The sequence below is a fragment of the Lepidochelys kempii genome, chromosome 8, assembly GCF_965140285.1.
Source record: "Lepidochelys kempii isolate rLepKem1 chromosome 8, rLepKem1.hap1, whole genome shotgun sequence".
Classification (NCBI taxonomy): domain Eukaryota; kingdom Metazoa; phylum Chordata; order Testudines; family Cheloniidae; genus Lepidochelys; species Lepidochelys kempii.
Window position 1 is genome coordinate 30,931,714 of NC_136387.1, and position 22,078 is coordinate 30,953,791.

The window sequence follows — 22,078 nt, forward strand, 5'->3', positions numbered from 1 at the left end:
AGTCTGTTTTGGTTTGGCATTCTTGAAATGGAAAAACTCCAGCTTTTCAATGTGAAACAACTTTACATTTTGAAAGGTAAGCTTAATTGGACTGAGAATGGTTAAAAAGAAAAGCTGGGGGGAGAGAGAAAAAGGTCAAGATCAAAACAAAATGTTTCAATTTCCCCAAAATGTGGGGAGGAGGCTAATGGGGGAGTTTTTTTGGTTAAGGAATATTTTTGAGATTTTGACTTTGTCCCAGTTTAAGATGGGGGTGAGGTCAAACTAACATTTCTGGAAATGGGAAACTGTTTCCCACCCATCTCTAATAATGAGTCGGTGAGGGTGCCATCAAGGTTGACATGACATGCTTCTGAAACTGTAATGACCAAAACTGAGAAACTCGTGGTATGTCTATAGCTGAGAGACTGCTGGCATAATCCCATAATGTAAACATAGCCTACTGACAGAAGGGGTTCCTCTGGTATAGGAGCCACCTCCCTGAATGATGTTACTGATGTCAATGGAAGCTCTGTTCTGTTGATATAGCTGTGTCTATACGGGGGTTAATAAGCATATCTGTCTATTGAGGATCTTTTCCCCCCACACCTGTGACAGATGTAACTCTACCAATAAACTTTCTGGCATAGACCAGGCCTCAATCTTAAGGGCTTGATTTTGCTCCCATTTAAATAAATAGCAAGAATCAATGTGACTGCAGTGATAACAGGAGAAAATTGCACTTGCCTGACATTTTTGTTAGCATGTAATGTGCCAGTGCAGCCAAGATTCCCCTCAGGGCATGCAATGAGGAAACAGGTAAATACTGTACATACCTTATATGAGATATCTTATTTGAGCATTCATGCCACTAGTGTTTAATAGTGTTAGAGCACATGCCTACATTCAGTGCTTCCTAATTTATTATGTACATGGCAGGCAAAGTCACCTAGAGTTTAATCCTTTATAAGTATTGTACTTCCTTGTACAAGGAGCACTGGCACTAAAATGAATGCCACTGAACCATAGTTTCCAGAATTGTCAGCTCGGATGCAGACAGTTTCTATACTCAAAGAAATTTATACCATTTCAGAATCAGTTATTTGCTATTCATTCTCATCACATTTACAGGGATTCTTACAATTGGCATGTATGGTAGTAAAAATTTGAATCTGGTTTATTTTTATATCTGCCATTTAAGTCTTGATGTACTATACAACTGCAGATTCAGAAGGTTGAATAATTTACTGAGACAACGCTAGTTACTGAAGTGCATTTTTTTAAAAAGCGTGTTTTTGAAATTATCCCTAATTCAGGAAACTAATGACGGTTCTGAAGACCTATTTGGATACCTCCAGTAGAGGGGAACAATGTGAGCCTATACTAAGAACTTTGAAAGCACTGGAATATGTGTTCAAATTCATTGTTCGGTCAAGAACATTATTTGCACAGTAAGTACTTGTTCTGCAAGCACTTGATTGATTTTGTGCTGCAATGATACAAACGTGTAATATTCGTGTTGGTGGGGGAGAGGAAGAATTGGGCACACGCCTGTAGGAATTTTCTGATCATCTTTTTATTTCAAATTGAGCACAAGAGTTATCAGATACTTGATGGTGTGCTTGGCTTAAAGTTTTATGGATTAATACTTTATTCAGGTGGTAAATTTTTTCATAATGAAAATTGTCACAAAAAGTAAACATCCACTTTCCATTTCATTCAGCGCACAAATTCCCAGTTCCTACTAAGATAATGACCTCTCTTGAAAGATGATTACCAATGACATCAGATTGTTTTGCCAGCTGTTTGGCTTGGGCCAAAGAGCATGACAGATGGCCTAAAGTTTTAGATGCTTGTGTTTAGCAGATCAAAGATTGTGCATAGCACAATGTAATAATTTTGGACTAACATAATTGAATTGAGTGTAGAGCTCCAGTTATCCAATTAAGAAGCTGGAGAATTAATTTTAGAGGGAAAGATTAAAAGGAACTAGGTATGCATAGCTCAGTAATGTGACAACTAACAGATGGGGCAAGTCTACAAGCTTTCATAAAGTATAGCAAGGAGGGAGGAATTTTTAGAGCGGTAGAAGAGGTTATAAATGTGAGCAATGGAATAAAATGAGAGAAAATTTAGGCTTAATATTGTGAAACACTTCACAGTACTAAAATCTATTAAAGTAAAGAATACTCTTCCAAGGGACGAAAGCCCTGTTGCTTGAGACATTAAGAATGTAATGTGTGTGGGGGGGGGGAGGGAATCTTTAAACCTTTGTAGGAAGGAATTCTGCACTCCCAAGGGAGGAGGGAGGTCTGACTGGGTGACTTAATGAAACTTTTCCATCCCTAACCTCTTTGACATGATTCTATGACTTTTATCTTTGTTGGTTTTATAAAGGAGCATATTTTTACTCAGGAAAGATGAACTATTGATTTATATTCCAAACATAAGGAAAGTGTCTCACATGGAGGTAGAATCACCAGGAGAAAAATGCACATTTCACACCTGAAATTAAGACCATTGTCCATCCCTTTGGTGTTTAGCCCTTTAATGTTTAAACAACAACAAAGCTCTCTTTCCTGAGCACAACTATATGCAAAAACAGCTCTCTTAAGTTAGGTGGTCCTTAAAGAAAAATACTAGTAATTTTTCGATGTTCAAAGGCTCTTTCACTTGATGAATCCACTACTACATCATATCAAAGAGAGAAAGAATGAAGCAATGAAAAAACTTGACTTGGAAAGCCAAATTTTGCCCTTAGGTTTGTACATGGGATTGACTGAAGTCCAATGAAAGCTCTGTTATGTGTCCTGAGGGAAAACATTTCCCTCAGTACGAATACCTTTCCATAATAACCTGATGAAAGAGGGGTTGCATATAACTGTCATATAAGGCTCTTCATTTCCAGAGACTCCCGTTTCTAATCCACTTAGTCCATGAAGTAGGAATTCAAGGTTACTCATTAACCTATTATTTCTGTCCATTACTGTAGCATCTAGGAGCCACAGTACAAAATACTGGTCTCTGCCCCAAAGAGCTTACAGTCTAAGTAGATGACAAGAGACAGATGAAATAGATGTGGGGTAGATACATTCATTGGCAGTTGTTATAGGTAATGAGTAAGTTTTGCCATCAGTGAAAACAACAAATTGATAGCATTATTTGGTAAGATCATAAATTGTTGCAAAGGCATTTGTGATTGTGAATTACATTTCTAGGAGCAAATTAGCCAATGTTTGAGAGATTATCATTTTATTTGGGTTTTTATGCTGCTGCTTTTTTTTTTTTTACACACACAAACTTTTACTCTTGGGAATCTGTTTAGTTTTTTATATCTTTAATCACTCACTCTGTCAGATTACAGCTAATTATTTCACAATAGCATTAGCTTAATGGGGACCAATGCAGAATATAATATAATATCCTTACTAAAATGTTCTTGACAATATCACTTTAGGCCTCAAAATATTACCTCCTTAATTGTTGCTATTCTGATGATGAAAATCACCACTATATTGCCAAGAAAATTTAACAGCGCCCCCTCTCCCTGCAAAACTTATATCCTTAAAGCCACATTTTTCACACATCCCCTATCACTTCTGCTATTGACTCACTAATTGTGCGAGTTTGGTCTCACCACTAAATCTGTTTCCCCCCTCCCCATTAATATTGCAATAGCTGTTGGCATTTATATAGTGCTTCTCATCTCAGGATCCCAAAGCTTTCTACTAAACATTCTATGCTCTTTCTACAAAGAGACAATAGACGTTAACGTTGCCAGTTTGGGATTGATTGTACATAGCCATCATTCAGGCACAATCCAGGAACCTTGTATTACTAGCACACAAATACACTTGTACTGAGAGTGCCATTAAACTCAATCAAAGAGGGAGAGGGTGAGGAGAATGGGGCTATGTCTGCCCACTCTCCCATCTCCTGGGCAATGGACTGGCACAGTGAGAGCACATGATGCATCCTGGAAAACGGCACAGCAGTGAAAACTGCTGTGTATGATTTCCCAGTGTTGCTGGCGCAATGGTTCTGGGAACTGCTCCTCTTCACCCATTCTAGTGTGGCCATTGGCTGAATTCACTGTTTTGTCTATTTAAGATAGAATGAAGGGACAAGATACATCACCCATAAACACAAATAGGATCAGCATAATATTATTTATATACAGTTACATATTGTGCAGCATCTTTAGGTTTGACATCCGTTTTTATTTCTGTCCCATATCACTTCTTACCACCTACATACAGATGTCACCCTCCCGTAGCTTTCCAGTAGCAGCTACAAAATCTAGAGTAGACACTGAAATTGTACACACTGACCTACACACTTTGAAAGAAAGATACACAAGATGCCGATGTAAAGCTATCTCAGTTCAACATACTTTAAAAGGCGTGTACTATTCACTTTACGTTTCATAACGTTCCTGACTTGCACCATCAGTGTAGACCAAATACCTAACTGCACCCTTGTACCATTTTCCTTGCTGCTGTAGGATTGTAATGAGATGGCACTCACCTCTCTCAAGCACCCCCCTTGGCAGAGTGTGCATGCCTACACTCACGCTCTCTGCCTTGTGCCTTGTGGTGTGTCTTCAGGAACTCACCCTCTGGCCGAGTCCCACAGTCTGTATGTGAAATAAAAGCAAACCCCTTCTGGGGGTTCAAGTCCAACGGGGGGGTCGGGTCTACATATCTAGGCACCCTCTGTAAGGTCCCTTTATCTGCAGCTCTATCTCTGGGCTTGCTCCTCAATCCGTCCAGCAGGGCCTATTGCATTACCCTGGTTTGAACGGTCTCCCTGTCCCTTCTGGAATCTCTTAAATTGTCCCTGCTCTGATATAGAGCAGTGCCCCCAGGGCTCCCTCCCTGGTGGCAATGTCTTTGCCTTCTTTGGGCTTGTCAGGGCCCAGCTTTCTGGGGTGCATCAAAAGTCCAGGCCACTTCCCCAGTGACTAATGGGGGAGGGAGGCACCAGGCCCATCCACTGCTCTGGATCCTAGCCCCAGGACCTTGTAGATAAGTATCATCCACTGTGTCTCTTTTAAATAAACTGTCTCCCTTCTACAATTTCCTGGGCCACTTCCCTAGTACATTCTTCACCCTTATTTCAAGGCCTTTTCTTGGTTGAGTCCCAGCAGCCAGCGCAGAGCTCCTTGCTCCCCACAGTCTCTGCCAGGTTCTGCTCGATCTGATGTCCTGTAGCTCCCTCAGCCACCTGGCTCCTCCAGCATGGAACTGAACTCACTTTGGCTCTTCAGCTCGTTTTATACCAGCCTGCTGGGCCCTGACTGGCTGCTGCTTGCAGCCCCTTCTGATTGGCTGCATCCCACGCAGCCACTCTCGGCAGCTTGGAGGACCCTCTCTACTGCCCTTTTCTGGGGTGGAGTGCGGCAGGGCTGTGAAGCCTCCAGCAGGGGCCTCAGGACCTAGTCCATCCCATCACAAGGATAACCAGCCACTTTCTGTTTACCCAAGCAATACAGCTGAGACACCTTCTGCATATCGAACATGTATTCTCTTCTGCTTAGCTACTACAAGAACGGAGCCTCAGAAAACAGCACCATATGTAATGTCCCACAAACTTTATAGTACATTTGTTCACATTGAATGCCCTGTAAGATTTATTTTGGACACCCACAGAAAATGCTCTTCTGGCATCAAATAGGAATTGTGTATATGTAAACAGCCCTACAATGGAAATACTTTCTGACCTTGACTATGAAGTTGATTCCATGGCTCCAAAAGTTTGGTCAGAGAGTAGCTGACAACAGTACATTTACAAGGCTGTCTTGCACTACTTTTGTTAACAGTGAAATTTTAATAATAGAGAAAGGGACATTAGTTTAAGTTTTTAAACACCGGTACATTATTTAAAATGAAGGATAAAGTCAAAATAAAAAAACTGATAGGTCTCCTAAACACTTGCAAGATTTTAAGTGTTCTAGGGACAAACTCAGTTGTGGTGATATTTCATCAATAAAGAACTGAGGGTGAAATGATCTATTCATTACTCTATGCTGATAGGAGAGGAGAGGAAACTTCCTCCCATTTGAAACTAAATATTTCTAGAGGTCTGTACTCTTACATTAAGATGGCTTTTTTTTGTATAGCAGTTACAGCACTGTGTGCTTCTAACTAATGCTGCCACTGACAAGACCACAGAAGATGACATTGTTGGGGGTGAACTTTGAAGATCAAATTATAGAATACATATGTAGGTTATGGAAATGCATATTTTTAAAATTCAGATAACTGAATCAGAGCAAATAAAGGTATAGACTTGGGAGGGGATATATAACTCCTGCAGCTTATGTAATAGTTATGAATAAACCACAAAGCTGTTTGACATGATTACTGTACTTTGTGATACACGTCAAATGTACCTGAAGTAAGCACTGACTTCTAAGTATGCTCGTTCTAAAAGAACTGAATTTTTTCAGGTATGTTACCTTTTCCTTTTATCCTTAAGAAAACACAGGTTAACTTGTATATCAGAAAGAACTGTTGGTATCTGTTAGGTTAATTTATAAGTTGTAACTGCTTCCATATCTGACCTCTTTAGAACAGGTACTTCTCATTGTGCTGAAAGGTTTGACTAGAATTTCAGTGTACATGCCATTGTATTGTGATGATGGAGCCATAACCAACAACTGAATGGTGCAGTCGGTGTTCACAAAAACAATTTTCACTCATCAGTATTTCCATTGGAAGGTAGTCCCAGTAAAATCAATGATGGAATCCATAAAACCCCTCCCCCACAACCTTTAATATCAGCATTCAAGAGTTACAGTACTGCTACTGCAGTACTGAACAGTTTCTTACCCTGTTCCTGTCATTGATCTATTAGCTATGCGATTAGAGCTGGGTGAACATTTCTGGTGGAACCTTTTTTGTCAAATGCAGATTTGGGTTGACCTAAACAAATTTTAAATTCGTGTCGATCACACTGAATTGTTTCAGTCAAAAATAAATTTCTGAAAAAATCTGTTGCATTTTGGCATTTTTAAAATGAAATTTAGATTTGTTATTTTTTACTTGAAATTACTTCAGTTTAGGAACTTACTTGACTATAAAAAAAATGTAATTCCTCCCGATCCCCTGATTTAAATGAAATGTTTCATTTCAGTTCAAAGAATATATTATGTTCAGCCCAAAACAGACACACCCATTGGGTTGATCTGAAATAAGTTACTCAGTTTTTGGGGGTGGAGGGTACTGCAAGCAAACTGACAACAATTATTTGCAGAGCTCTGCGATTGAATAGAGGTGGGCAAAAAAAAAAATTGCTGAATAGTAAATTCACTGAAAAATGCGTTTTTTTTTATGCTGAAACTATTCATAAATTTGGGTCAATTGCTGAAAAATAGTCAAAACAACTTGAAATGAAAAACGGGATAATTTTTGTTTGGGTCAAGTGAAACATTTTGTTACACCAAAAAACTAAACAAAAAGTGGTAGTGGTGGGGGGGTGGCAGGAAGAGGAAGCACTTTTGTTTGAGGTGGAACAAACCATTTTTTTCATGGGGGGGGAGGGGAGTAAAAATAGTTTCCTATTGAACTGAACTGAGTTTTTATTTTTCAGTTTAGCCCCCAAACTGAAAAATAGATGGTCCATTCAGCTCCATAGCTGATACTTGTTCTGCTCCCTGGATCAGATGTTAGAATTTAATGATGCTGAATACAGCATGGTATGTTTTTCATTGAGCAAAATTTTTTCCTGCAAAAATGAATGAGTTACATCTCCAGACTCTCAAATAGGTCCTGGTAACATTACTGTCATATATATTAGCATGCAGTGAAAGGAGTGAGTGAGTGATGTATCAGTAACAGTCAACATGACTGATGTTAGACTAAAACATGGTCACCTCTTGAAGTGAGACCTTGCATTAAAGCATTCAACTGACTGCAGAAACAAGTACATTTAGTTGATAGTTACTCTCCACAGCCTAGCCTGCTAACTGTACTGGAAACACCAAATCTTTAAGAATAATGGAGAAAATATTAACATTTTCTCCCACGCAGCCCATCTTACATTGCTCCCATATGTTGTTTGTGTGTGGTGGGTGGAGCGGGGTTGGTTGTATATTTTGGAAATCTATTTTTCCTGGATAAATATAGATTGACCTAAAGCTGTTGGAGGAGGAAGTGGTAGGAGCGTTTTTATTGTGGATACACTTATATCTCCCCAAGCAATCATACAATAAAAATACATTTAAAAGGAATGCATATAAGAGAACACTCAGAGACTTACCACAAATCTAGTAAAATTACCTTCCCAGTGACAAAAGCCTCAACCTTGAACTCCTGGCAGTCTAGAAGAGTCAACTGTTGATATATAATAATATATGGCTTTGAATTAGAATTTCAGTATTTTATTTTGAAACTTCTGTTTTGCCCAGCTCTAGTGTTAATGAATGCGTCTGTGCCTCATCAACACAGGATTTAAGTCTGTTACAGCTATCAGTTATAGGTATTTAGTTTGGGTTGTGGAGACTCCAGCATTAAGCTTTGGAGGTTTCTGGTTCAATCCCCAGTGCTGGCCCAAAAAGACACGGAGTATTTTGCCATTAATGCTAATGTAAGGGGACTGTTGCCCCCTTACTAACATTCACTGGGGGTTTTTGGTTGCTAGCTCCCAGTACTAAAAGGGGAAGGGTCTATGGGAAATCAGGACCCTGAGACTGATAGTCCCCAGGAACAATGGGGAGAGGCCAATGCTCCAGGTCAGCCTGAATGACAGGGCGAGCAGGCTAATCAGGGGGTCAGGAGGCCGGAGAAGTCCCGTCCTTGGTGTGAGCTGGAATTGCCTGGGTCAGACAGAGTGGGGTCAAGCCAAGGAGAAAGCAGGGTCCTGAGCTGAGCTGAGCTGGGGAGCAGAGCTGTGCCAGATCCAGAGGGACCAGAAAAGCAGCCCAGAGAGAGCAGACCCTGTCCTGGGAGCAGAGCTGCAGCCCCAAAGCCAGAGGCACAGCCCAGAGAGAGCAGACTTGCCCTGGGAAGAAAGCTGCAGCAACCGGAGCCAGAGGGGCCAGAAAAGCAGCCCAGCCAGAGGGGCCAGAAAAGCAGGGAGCTGGAGGCAGAGCAGCAGTGCTGAGACAGTGGTGGAGCTGGGGCTGGAGCAGTCCGGAGCTGGGTGTGGTGAGCAGCTGGGAAGAGCGAGGGGGACCCTGGGCAGCAGGCCCAGCACAGGGAGATGCCTCAGCCAAGAGGCTCTGCGGTGCAGGCTTGGATTGTAACCCCGACAGGGCGTGGGCGACACTGGGAAGAAGGGTCCTACAACTTAGAGCCTGAGAGCATGTGGCCACCACCAGAGCAAGTGTCCAACCCACAGCATCCCTGCAGCAAAGCCAGGGCCTGAGAAGGCGGCCTGGGACTTACAAGGAACAGACTGTGAACTGCCCTGACGTTCCAGAGACACTGTTTGTGATGTTCCCTGCCACAGAGCGGGTTGATGTGTTTCCTTTAACCTTTCCCATTTTTCCTTATTCTTTTTAAAATTAATTGTTGATTAAATAACTTGCGTTTGCTTTAACTTGTATGTAATGGCCAGAGAAGTGCCCAGTGCAGAGAGAGTACCCCGGAGTGGGGACACCCTAGCCCCTGTCCTAGGTGACCACAGCAGGGTTGGGGGTCGAGCCCCCAAAGAATCCTGGGCCCAGCCTTGTTGGGATTACGAGGACTCTGCCAGACAGGAGAGTGGAAAGGGAGCCCTCAAGGGCAGGGAGGCCACTGGGTAAAGGAAGTGGGAGTGAGGACTCAGATCCTTTCGCTAGCCCACTTCACCGGGGTAGTGCAGAAGCCAGGAAAGTTCCCTATGAGAGCGGGACTATTCCCCCGCTTACACTAACCCAAGATGGTACAATGTGTTGTGCACCAAAGTGAGTTTTGCTTATATGGCCAATAAGCATAAATTGTTTTTTTTTTTTTTGTTTAATAGGCTGCAGTTTTACAAGAGCGAACTGCACAAACACCCTTTAGTATTATCCAGTCATCTGCTGCTGGTTTAATTGCCAAACTGACCCATGAAGGAGAAGGAAGTGTGTTGGGGATGTGAGGGAGGTGTTTCTTTTCAGGAAGAGCATGATTATTTGGGCTTAAAAGGATCACATCTCCCTTAAGTAAAGTAATCTACTTTATCGTGTTAAAATAATTTTTTTTCTGAGCTGATGTTGAAGTTGAGACCAATTTATTTACCCCCCCCCCCAAATTTATTCTTATCACTATAATAATTTATTGCCTCTCCTCGGAGACTACAGATGTTTGATTGCAAAATAAAATGTTAATATATAGTGAAAATGTTGTAAACATTTCAAAAAGGTGTAAACATGATTTCTAGAGTTGGCTGCTTAGTCATCCTGGGGGAGAGCTTTATCCCTTTGGCAGGCAAACGACTCACAGAGAGAGGGCCAAGTTTGGATTTCAGTTACATTGGTGCCACCCTATTGAAATCTCAGAGGTTTAGCAGAAAACCCAATCAGCTGTTTGCTAAATTTACAGGAAGGGCATCCATATCGATATGCTTAAAGCACTGAGTTTTTGCATAGCAGCCAGTGCTGAAAATCTTGAGTCCTTAGTTGACCTTGTTGTGTGGGCACAAAACAAATGTCGGTGTTTTTAATTTGTACCTTTTGGTGGCTGTTCCATTCACTCTCAGACCCAGTACTTCCTATGGTTGGGGAGTAGGATCCAAAACAAACCAATTCTATCTGATTTGTTAAATTTGCTCTGCTAACCATGTGGGTGAGGTAATAACTTTTATTGGACCAACTTCTGTAGCTTGTCTCTTCCACCAACAGAAGTTGGTCCAATAAAAGATATTACCTCACCCGCCTTCTCTCTCTCTCAGCTTGGGACCAGCACAGCTACAACAACCTTGCTAACAAATCACCTTCTTCTTTGATCTTTTAAAATTTAAACTTTAGGTAGTGCTTCAACATTGAATTATGACTTCCCTGTGGTTTGAACTTAGACACTGGAAATGCCAAATAACAAAACAAGGTATACTAGGTATCCTAGTAACCACTCAGCTTTTTCTTTCTATAAGATTTTGGGACCCCCTTTCCTTTAGTTGGCTTAAACCTCACAGTCAAACACTGCTCTGACTGTTCAAAGGCTGCTGCCTTTAACAGTTTATGTTTCAGTGCTTCACTTCTATCACACTTCTCAACTAGACTAACATTTTTGCATATTTCTCTGCCAATCAGTGTTTGCTTAGCTTTGATGTCCCTTGAAGTATCTAAAAGCTTTTTGCCTGTCTCTAGCTTTGCAAAAGCCTTTAGTTTAATATTGAAAAGCATATGACATTGTCAGTATATAAGCCCGGGTTCTGTGTCTTCTGACAGAAAAGGGCAGCACATCTGAGATGTAATATTTATTTCACTAGAACATTCTGTTTTTTGACTTCTGTGGTGGTGGTTGGTTTCCTTGTAGATTATTTTTCCTCCACTTGATTTTTGACAGCTGCTGCATATCGCAAATGCAGTGAGTGCGGCTAATAGTTTGTACTGCTAGCACTATTCTAAACCATTCTGGTAAACATGAATCTAACCTCCACCTACAAGTTCAACTAATCACAGACCTAAAAACTACTGATAGCTAGGTGCAAGTGATCATGACTAGATAATATTTGTGTGCAAGCAGAATGAACTCCAAACCTCCAAATAAAAATATGTATTGTGCTTTAAAAGCAGTTGAGATAAATTAGCTGGGAGAAATAATCTGAATAAAAAAATGTAAAAAATTGGAAATTAAGAATATTTACTAGATGCCCAAAAAGCCAGAGCCCCCCAAATGAGAGAGAAGACTACAATGGGTAAAAACAAACAAAAAGCCCCCAACATGGTTTAGACAGGAAATGAAAGCTGCTGTAAAGAAATGGAAGAAAGGGAAGGTAATTGTAATGAATATAGTTTGGTTCAATGGCTCTCAGCACCACCACTATACAAATTATTCCAGCACCCTTACTTGTACTTGTACATGGTTCTCATCTAAGGACAAGCAAGACCCAACATGAACATCTTACTACTTCTCCTGCACCCAGAGCAGGAACTGCTCTGTGTGACCTGTAACTCCACTTAATAGGGAGGGCATTTGAATGTTGGTCAAGTTGGTACCAAGTTGCTGTCATTAGTTGGAGACTTCAGGTTTATGTAGATCTAATTGCTAGGGCTTTGCAAAATTTTCCTGTTGAAACCTGAATCAAGAAGAAATGAAGGTCGTACTGTACAAAGTTTGCAAATACTTTGGCAAATCTGAGCAAAGTTCCAGGAAGCCTGTGCTTGCCTTATATTTTTGGTAGAGTATTACCATGTTTTGAAGCCTAAACTTAAAGCCAAACTAAAGAAATGTGAGCCCATTGAGGAAGCCAGGTCTTGGGAGCTGAAATAACAGTTATATACAGAAATATTAGTACAGCTATCATATTAACAGTATTATCCATTAGGCTCAGCACCAGGGTCTTGTCTCTTAATCATTCATCCAGCCAACCCTCCTCTGAATCCATGCTATTGGAGTACAATTTCTGGCTGTGTGGTTTAGTTGAAACCCTTGTGAAGGCATCTTTTTTTAAAGCACATTTGGCATCTTACCGTCTTCTACCAAATTGTTCCTAGCATTTTGTCAGATACAATACCAGAGTCTTGGTCCTGAATTCTACAATCTCTGTGCAATCAGAGCAATTTTTGCCACTTTGCCTGTATTACTGGAGTGATGCTAGAGAAGAGGGAAAGTCTTTGTTCTGTGTTAAGATGTTCTTTGTCCTTGAAAGGTCAATAATAACTCCAGTCTCTGATATTTGAGATTTAAAAATGATCTCCGCAACTTGGGCATTTTTAGAGCTTGGCTTTCTTCAAGGAATTCAGAAACTATTGTGTAAAATGAATGACTAATTATGAAGTTTAATTGCAAGGGTTTATGGATGCTCTGTTTAGTGAATTCAATTAGGTTAGGATCTTCGGCACTATCAGGGTTTTTTTTGTTTTTTTTTTAAGCATAATTTTCTGGAGTGATGGGATTGTGCCACCCAATCAGCGTGATACATTTTTGCAGCAACGTTACCACTTGATGCTCCATATTTAGAGATGTTGTGCCTGCAAAATTTGCTGTCACAGAAAAAGTACCTTGATCATGATCACAGACCTCTGCCCCCTTTCTCCAAAGGCTGATTCTGTCTTGCTCCTCTTCAGAGACTAGACTTTCACCACTGGGAAGCAGATTCTGATGCACTTGTGATTCTGCTGGCCCTCTTTCATTCACTGAGTGCAGACTTCAGACACTCAGTAGTCAGTTAAATCTAAAGAGTATGAAATGATCATCACAGTAACAGGAAGACTTAATTAAGTGCAGAATTATGCAATTTGATCATCTTGGTAAAATTGCATAAATCGTTTTTCCTGGAGGGAGTAAATGTTAGAATCAGATGTATTATAATAGATAAATTAGGGTTCCACTTGAGTTTTTTGCCTGTTTCTTGTCACCTAATTTATATTCATATATTATCTAAACTTGGATATTTTTAAAAAGTACGTGGAATGTTTTCGATGTCTCTTCTTCATATTTTGTGTACTGTCATCTTTTATGCACACACCACCGAATAGCTTTGTTTTCAGATTCTACTGTAGAACTCTTATCTTCAGTGTATTCATGAGCCTGTTTCACAACTACATTCCTTTTCTTTTGGTTTTTCCTTTCTTGGGTAACATACAGGAAATAGAATAATTACTGAAACATATGAGCAGATTGTCCTAATAGCTATCCCCTTCCTAAGGGTTCATGCTTTCAAAAAGGTAGATCCCAGTTTGTTAAATGCCTTGAAAGCCCACAACTGAATTGTAGTCATAAATCTGAGGAGTTGATAGTACCTGTTCTTTCGTTGAAAAAGTTGTGGTGGCGTGTTCTTAGGCACAAATTGCATCCATAAAAGTCAGACTGGGCTTGGCTGCAAATATACCTCTAAATGTCAGGTCTTTGGGAAGTAACGCCTTGACTTTGAGTAGACTTACTGACAAATTTATTGGCATTCTGGGTTAAGCAGAGAGCTATTGGCCTCAAATATGATACTTTTCCATTAAAGATACTTTTGGTTTTCTCTTCAGTCATGATTACTGCTTGATAACTCATCGCAGAAATAGCTATCATAATTTCTAATTCCATTTTCTGTAGTTTGACTTTCAATGAGTGCACTTTTCCTATCTGTTTGAGATTTGATCATCCCTCTATATTCCAGGGCTTGGAAGGTCTACTCACTTGTTATATTTCAGTTTTCAGAGGTTCAGCACCTGTACACCTAAATATTTCCTCCTATCAGACTACAAAGTAAACTGTGATCTTACATGCAGAAATTGTATGGAAGTTTTCAACCTACTGTTAGGTTTGTTTGAGATATTATATTATCAGGGGGTAGCCTTGTTAGTCTGTATCCACGAAAACACCAAGGAGTCTGGTGAAGAAGTGGTTTTTACCCACGAAAGCTTGTGCCCAAATAAATGTTAGTCTTTAAGGTGCTACCAGACTCCTTGTTGTTTCCTTGGATATATAAGTAACATTCTCCTACTCTCATTTTTCAGCTCATGTCCCTAATTCAGGTGTCTGTGACAGTCACTTCGTAGTTCAGTAGAGATTAAATAAAGAACTCCTCCACATAAAGCAAACAAAAACTTTGGTTTATTTTTGTGGGGCCTGAAATAGCTGGCTGCCCTGGATCTCTCCACACAGTGCAGTATAGAACTTCACATAGTCTGTACAGTCTGTCTTGTGCTACTTTCTAGCTGTCTACCTTGGCTTCTTTCTTTGCTGCCAGCATCAGTTCTGGTGCAGGGAAATTCCACAGCCTCACTCTACTTAAAGTCACAGTATTTTATTCACCCTTCATAAAATGACTTGAACCATTTTGCTTAACTGTTGAATAGTAACTGCAATAATTTTTATGTCTAGCACCTGGGAATCTTAAAATATTTTCCAAAAACTAAACGTTGCAAGAAGCCTGTGGAGTAGGTGAGGGATGGATGTATATGGATCACTTCACCTGTCGCTGAATTACAGCCCCTGGGGGAAAAGAGGGGAGCAGATGTGCTCTTCACATTAATTTGTTATAAAAACTGAAAACATTCACTGGTAGCCACCTGAAACTGAAAAATGTTTGTTAGACTGCAATTGAGTGAGTGTGAATCTAGCAGCAATATCAGGTTTAATATCCTTTATTTCTACAGAGAATTTCACAAGATCTTCAATAGCCATCAGTGCTCAGTCTTGCATTCAGATCTGCATTAATTTTTCAGATGTGACAAACCCAAGATTTTGGTCTGGTTGAGTGCATCATTTACTAGTACTACTTCAGCACCAAATTATCTTTTAAAAACTAGCATTAGTGCAGGGATGGAAACTGGTTTGCTGTCCTTTATATTGATTTCTCAGTTGGTACAGACTTTTTTTTTTCCCATTGGGATTTCCCAGTAAAGAACAAAGATTAAAATACTAGTGTGTATGTGTATATATATTGCAATACATATGTATTCCTCCTCATGAGAAACTTCCATTATCCTTAACTCTGTTATCTGAAGGAGTTTAATATCTCAGCTAATGCTGGACATGGGTGTTTTGAGAAGAGAGATGTTTGGATAATAGGGAGAGTAGGAAGCTGGGGGACATGGTTAGGAATTACATTTGGGAGTATCCAATGCAAGTGAGAGGGGTTTGGAGCAGTGCAGGTAAACTCACTTAGCTAAAGCTATTAAATGCAGAGGCTCAGTGCTGGAGCATTTCAACTAGATTGGTTAATTCCTTTCACGCTTCCAAGCTTGCCTTTCCACAGCTCTGCCATTCTCCTTTGTAAAAACAGAACATGCTTTGAGGTATGGAGGGCTGCATCCTACCTGAACCATCAGTTATTGATGGCTTTGGATATTGACCGAGAATCTGGATAATTTGCGTTGTACAGGGTTTTTTTGTTGTTTTTTTTTTGGTAGAAAATATAAATACCTAAAATTTGGGGATGTGATGTGTTGGGCTAGGTAACAGACATATAGTTATAATAAAATATTTTCAATTATACACTCAAAGTTAAGAATATTTAAGCTGCAAAGTCAAGCATTCAAAAAGTCAGAAAATGCCAGAATTAAGGTAGTCTGCGCAAACCTCTGCCGTTAGAGCTAATAGCAATCATAGATCAGCACCAGAGGGGGATGGGACTCCTTGCCACTGGGTTTCACAATATTTGCTCACAATAGGGGAATGGTGGGACTCTGGTATCTTGGGTTCTATTCCAGCTCCTGGGGATGGAGGGCGGGGGGAGAGTATGAGTTTGTGGGCACAGAATCTGCCTGCTCCCTGTCCCCTCTTGCTTTGGCTCCTGATCTGACCTATCTTCACGCCTTCCTCCACCCTTACTGCCCCCAATTCCTAGTCTCTTTCCCACATGCCAATTCCCAGTTTCCCTGTATCCCTCTCGTAATCCCCCTGCCACCTGGTGTTAGTGCTACAGAGAGGTGTTAAGGCTGCTAAATTGTTACTGCCACCAGGGTTACTGTTCTTGGAGGTCCGATGTCAGCTTTATTAGCAGCAAATGCAGTTTACCTATTCAGCAGACCTTGAAGTTATACGTAAAGACCATAGGCTCAGTTCAGAGGTAAGGCACTCCGCCAGGTTTATTGTTGACAAGCACAGTACTAGCACCCTGGCTTAGTGGTTATTGGTACACTAACATATGTATGCCTACAACAATGGTATCAGCTCACTCGTACACCAGTACGTTTTCCCCTCTGCGAGTGCAAAGATGCCCCTCATAGAATTCTCCTTCTACACATTGATACAAACATGTTATGTATTACACTCCAGATGTTGTTAGTGACCATCCTCATCCTTGTGCCTGCTGGTTAGAACAAAACATCCTCATCCATTATCCCATCCTTATTTTATGAGGGGTTGATGTGCTCTTGTACCATCTCTCAACAATGTATTTACATAGTTAGTGACTTGACAGATCTGTGTGTTTTGGTACTGTCCTCTCCAGTCAGGAACATGCTTACTTGGTTAGCTATTCTGCCAAAGCCAGGTCTACTCTGGTTCACAAACTTTGGTTCCTACTATTACTTATGCTTAGGGCTCCAGCAACCAGTTCTGAGTGTGTCTGTCTAACTGGTGCCCCTTACTTAGGCTTTATCTACAATACAGGGGTAAGTGGACCTAAGTTACTCAACTCCAGCTACATGAATAATGTAGCTGGAGTCAGTGTAGCTTAGATTGTCTTACTGCAGTGTCTACACCACACTGGGTCGATGGGAGACACTCTCCTGTTGACTTACCTTATGCTTCTTGTTCTGGTGGAGTACCGGAGTCGACGGGAGAGCGAACTGCAGTCAATTTAGCGGGTCTTCACTAGACTCGCTAAATTGACCCCTGGTGCATCGATTGCTGCAGTGTTGATCCCTGGTAAGTGTAAACATATGTTTAGTATTTGACAGCTGTCAGCCTGCAGTGTAACATCACCATTGGCATGCTGGACATGACCTCAGACTTCAGTTTAGGCATCAAAACAGTTACATTTTATATTTGTTATAACATATTTGGTTCAGTGAAGTTTTAAGTTCTCTATGAACATAAATCATATGCGACATGAAAGCACTCACTTTCACGGGTGCTGGTTTCTGATCAAAAATTCCATCACCGTTCAACCTTAAATCAAACTACTTTTCACAGAAAAACTCAGTGCCAAATGTGAACATAAGCAACTGCCAAATTTAAGACAACAGGTTCTCAGTAATATTTCCAAAAGGCAAAAAAAAAGTTTAGTAATTTAACAAAGTGTTAGGAAATTTTTATAATTAAGGATCATTTAGCATCTGACTTCCATGTACAGATTCTATCTGCTACCCAAGATCCATAAACCTGGAAATTCTGGGTGCCCCATCATCCCACGCATTGGCACCCTGACAGCAGGATTGTCTGGCTATGTAGACTCCCTCCTCAGGCCCTACGCTACCAGCACTCCTAGCTATCTTCAAGACACCACTGACTTCCTGAGGAAACTACAATCCATTGGTGATCTTCCTGAAAACACCATCCTAGCCACTATGGATGTAGAAGCCCTCTACACCAACATTCCACACAAAGATGGACTACAAGCTGTCAGGAAAAGTATACCCGATAATATCATGGCAAACCTGGTGGCTGAACTTTGTGATTTTGTTCTCACCCATAACTATTTCACCTTTGGGGACAATGTATACCTTCAAATCAGCAGCACTGCTATGGGTACCCGCATGGCCCCACAGTATGCCAACATTTTTATGTCTGACTTAGAACAACGCTTCCTCAGCTCTCGTCCCCTAATGCCCCTACTCTGCTTGCGCTACATTGATGACATCTTCATCATCTGGACCCATGGGAAAAAAAGCCCTTGAGGAATTCCACCATGATTTCAACAATTTCCGTCCTACCATCAATCTCAGCCTGGACCAGTCCACACCAGAGATCCGCTTCCCGGACACTACGGTGCCAATAAGCGATGGTCACACACACACCACTCTATACCAGAAACCTACTGACTGCTATACCTACCTACATGCCTCCAGCTTTCACCCTGACCACACCACAAGATCCATTGTCTACAGCCAAGCTCTTCGATACAACCGCATTTGTTCCAACCCCTCAGACAGAGACAAACACCTACAAGATCTCTATCAAGCATTCTTACAACTACAATACCCACCTGCTGAAGTGAAGAAACAGATTGACAGACCCAGAAGAGTACCCAGAAGTCACCTACTACAGGACAGGCCTAACAAAGAAAATAACGGAACGCCACTAACCATCACTTTCAGCCCCCAACTAAAACCTCTCCAACGCATCATCAAAGATCTACAACCTATCCTGAAGGACGACTCATCACTCTCGCAGATCTTGGGAGACAGGCCAGTCCTTGCCTATGGACAGTCCCCCAACCTGAAGCAAATACTCATCAGCAACCACACAAGAGCACCACTAACCCAGGAACCTATCCTTGCAACAAAGCCCGTTGCCAACTGTGCCCACATATCTATTCAGGGGACACCATCATAGAGCCCCCCCCGCTCTCCTGTAGGTAATAGCTCACCTTACCTGATCACTCTCGTAACAGTGTGTATGGTAACAACCATTGTTTCATGTTCTCTGTGTATATAAATCTCCCCACTGTATTTTCCACTGAATGCATCCAATGAAGTGAGCTGTAGCCCACGAAAGCTTATGCTCAAATAAAATTGTTAGTCTCTAAGGTGCCACAAGTCTTCCTTTTCTTTTTACTACTAGACTAGTTTCCATCTTAACTTTACTAGCAGTAATCATATCATACCTCTTCATTACTAACACATGCATCTGATTTGTTGGACAAAGCAGAGACAGAAATTAATTCCAAACTTCCATGTGTTGTCATGGGCAGATGGGGTGGGGTGGAAAGTCTTTCTGAAAGTGTCAGGTTTTGCAAACCATTTTCTGCTTCAGAGAAGACCTTTCTCTGAGCGGGCCTGTGTTCAGATAAACAGCTGATAATTTTGATTTCTGCCAGAGAGATTCTCCTGAGTCACTGGCAAAACAAATCTATCTGATGTATTATCAAAGGCAACTTAAATGCAGAATTTCACTATTAGTAGATGACACAAATCAGGGAAAATGCCAAAATTTAGACTTTCAGAACATTGTTCCACATCTGATCTGAGATCAGCATACCTAACCAGTCGGCCTGAGATTGACGTAATGTCATTTTGTTTCCCCTACTTCTTTTTCTTCCCCTCTCATGATCTACTTTCTCTTTTTTTTTTATAAGCAGTCTAGGAGCTGGCAACACCCACTGTTAAAGATACCTGACACTTTCTCTTATAAGAATTTGTTTTCGGTTGCTTATAACTTTGGCAAACTAACCATTTGGGCTGAAATTGTCCATGCCAGATATCTGCCTCGGGCTGAACTTTTTTGAGGAAAATTTCAGCCAAAATGGTTCAGCCATTTCCAATAACAAAATACATTTTAGCCATGTCAAATTCTGTTGATCTTTTTGAGAAATTCTTGTTCCCCCATGCTTTGAAAGAGGCACCTGAAATTTGACAGGTGGGTGACGTGTGTGTCTCAAGGGGCAATAATGTAAGAAAGGTGAACTTGAATATTAAACACAGTGTATTAAGTATTAGGAAAAGTATAGCTAGCTGAGGCTGTGCTCTTCGATGTAAAATACGGTATAGGAGGAAGAAAGATTGAAAATTGTCCATCTTGAAAGTCTTTGTGACTCATTTTGAAAGCTATTAATTCACTCAGTCTCAAGCTCATATGGGATGTCTGCTTCTCTTCTCCATAGCCCGAATGTCATGGCCAGGGTATGTGTCTTTCTCTGTGTCAGGCCTGATATGAGTTACAGTATAGAGGGCCCTCTGCCATTGGGTACCGAGGGACTCTTATGGTCACACTAAGCTTTGGCACCTAAGCAGTGAATATGCGATGCTTGGACCAAAATTTGCTGGGGTAACTATACTTTAAGTCAATGGGTAGGATTTTTGAATGGTTGATTTTGAAAATTTAATGGGAATGGCTACTTAACTTCCTTAAGCTCCTTGAAATATCTCAGCTAATGGAATTATATCAGGTATGAGTTTGATTTTTATTGATTTTCATTGATTTTACTAGCTTATGCTCACCACAGCATCTATGGGCTGAGTCTTTGTTTAGCTTTCTGGAGGAAAAGGTTCCGTCCACCTTTAAAGGTGACCGGACTCCCTCCTCAAAGGGTCATAGAGGGGAAGGAGGGAAGTTTTGCTAGAAGCTGGGAATGAGCGACAGGAAAAGGATCACTTGATGATTATCTGTTCTGTACATTCCTTCTGGGGCACCTGGCATTGCCGCTGTCAGAAGACAGGATACTGGGCTAGACGGACCTTTGGTCTGACTCTTTTGGCCATTCTTATGTTCTTTACAGGGATAGAGCAGGTTAGGGGAGAAGAACGGGAAGCAGGTCAGGGGGAGGGAACTGCCCTTCCTGCTGGCTGGAAGGGTTGTGGTAGTGGGGTATTTATACCCTATGTTGTTCCAGAAAATCCCTCTTACTTGGATTGGGTTGGCAGCATCTACCCACCCTGGAAATTTGCAAAACGACCGGTTTTCTCATGCCCCACTGTGTGCATTATGCTACTCAGCCCTTCTCTTTGAGGGCTGGGAAGGAATTTTCCCCTCACAGCCAGATTGGCAAAGCAGGATGGGGTGTTTTTTGCCTTTTGCATAGCAGATCTGGGAGCCAGTGGGGTGAGGGCAGGAGGGCAGGTTATAATGTTTCAATTTAGTGTGAAAAAAATCTTGACAATTGTCCAATGCAAATGGATCCAGTCTCAGTGGAGAATCTGGCACTCAGACTCCCAATTTATCGTCTGAGGATTGTGATGCCAAAACATCTCTCTTAGCTTTATCTTGTCTTTAAGTACTATTTCTCCCCCTTCAAAGGTTTTTCTGCTTTATTTATGGCTCACATTTACTAGTCACAATTAGGTTTTCGCCAAGTTGTTTTAAGAAGGCACATGGCCGTAAATCTGTTCTTCCTCCATTAGGCTCATCCCTTTTTTTCCCCTCATCTAGTTAACCATGGGCCATGGTGTACTCTTGCAATCTAGCCCACAAAGGAAAAGAACAACTTCCAAGAGTTGAAATAAATTCAGTCAATTTAGTTTAAAAATATTCGTAATTATGGCTTTATCTAAATATAGGAGAGGCAGGCATCATTTTAAGTTCCTTAAATAATTTCTCCAATTCATGCACCTCCAGTTCTACTCTGCTATTCAAGCTCTAATCCTAGAACATGGCTGCCAGTCACAGCAAACTGCGTTGACTTTATGATGTGCCCATTTTACCTTCACTCTAAGAATCCAGCATTGGTGTAGTCAAATGTTTTGATCCGTAGCTAGAGCAGTGGTCTATTTAGTACTCCTGTCATTAAAAAAAAAAGTTTTCAGAAAGGTTCCCAGGCCATTCTTGTATCTAGAGTTAGTAATACATGGGGTGGATGTTATGTAGGTGTCTACATTTGCCAAGCTTATGTTCCATTTGCAGATGAATGATTGAAACTGAAAGAGAAGCACAAT

The 22,078-nt window shown here is 41.0% G+C and overlaps 1 protein-coding gene across 1 annotated transcript in view; it reads left to right on the forward strand.

The window, feature by feature from the left end:
• DOCK2 (dedicator of cytokinesis 2) overlaps positions 1-22,078 on the forward strand; it is a 501,344-nt gene that overhangs the window by 93,286 nt on the left and 385,980 nt on the right. The window contains exon 22 of the mRNA XM_073355961.2: positions 1,296-1,430. Coding sequence (XP_073212062.1) covers positions 1,296-1,430 — 135 coding nt within the window. The remainder of the gene's footprint in view (positions 1-1,295; positions 1,431-22,078) is intronic.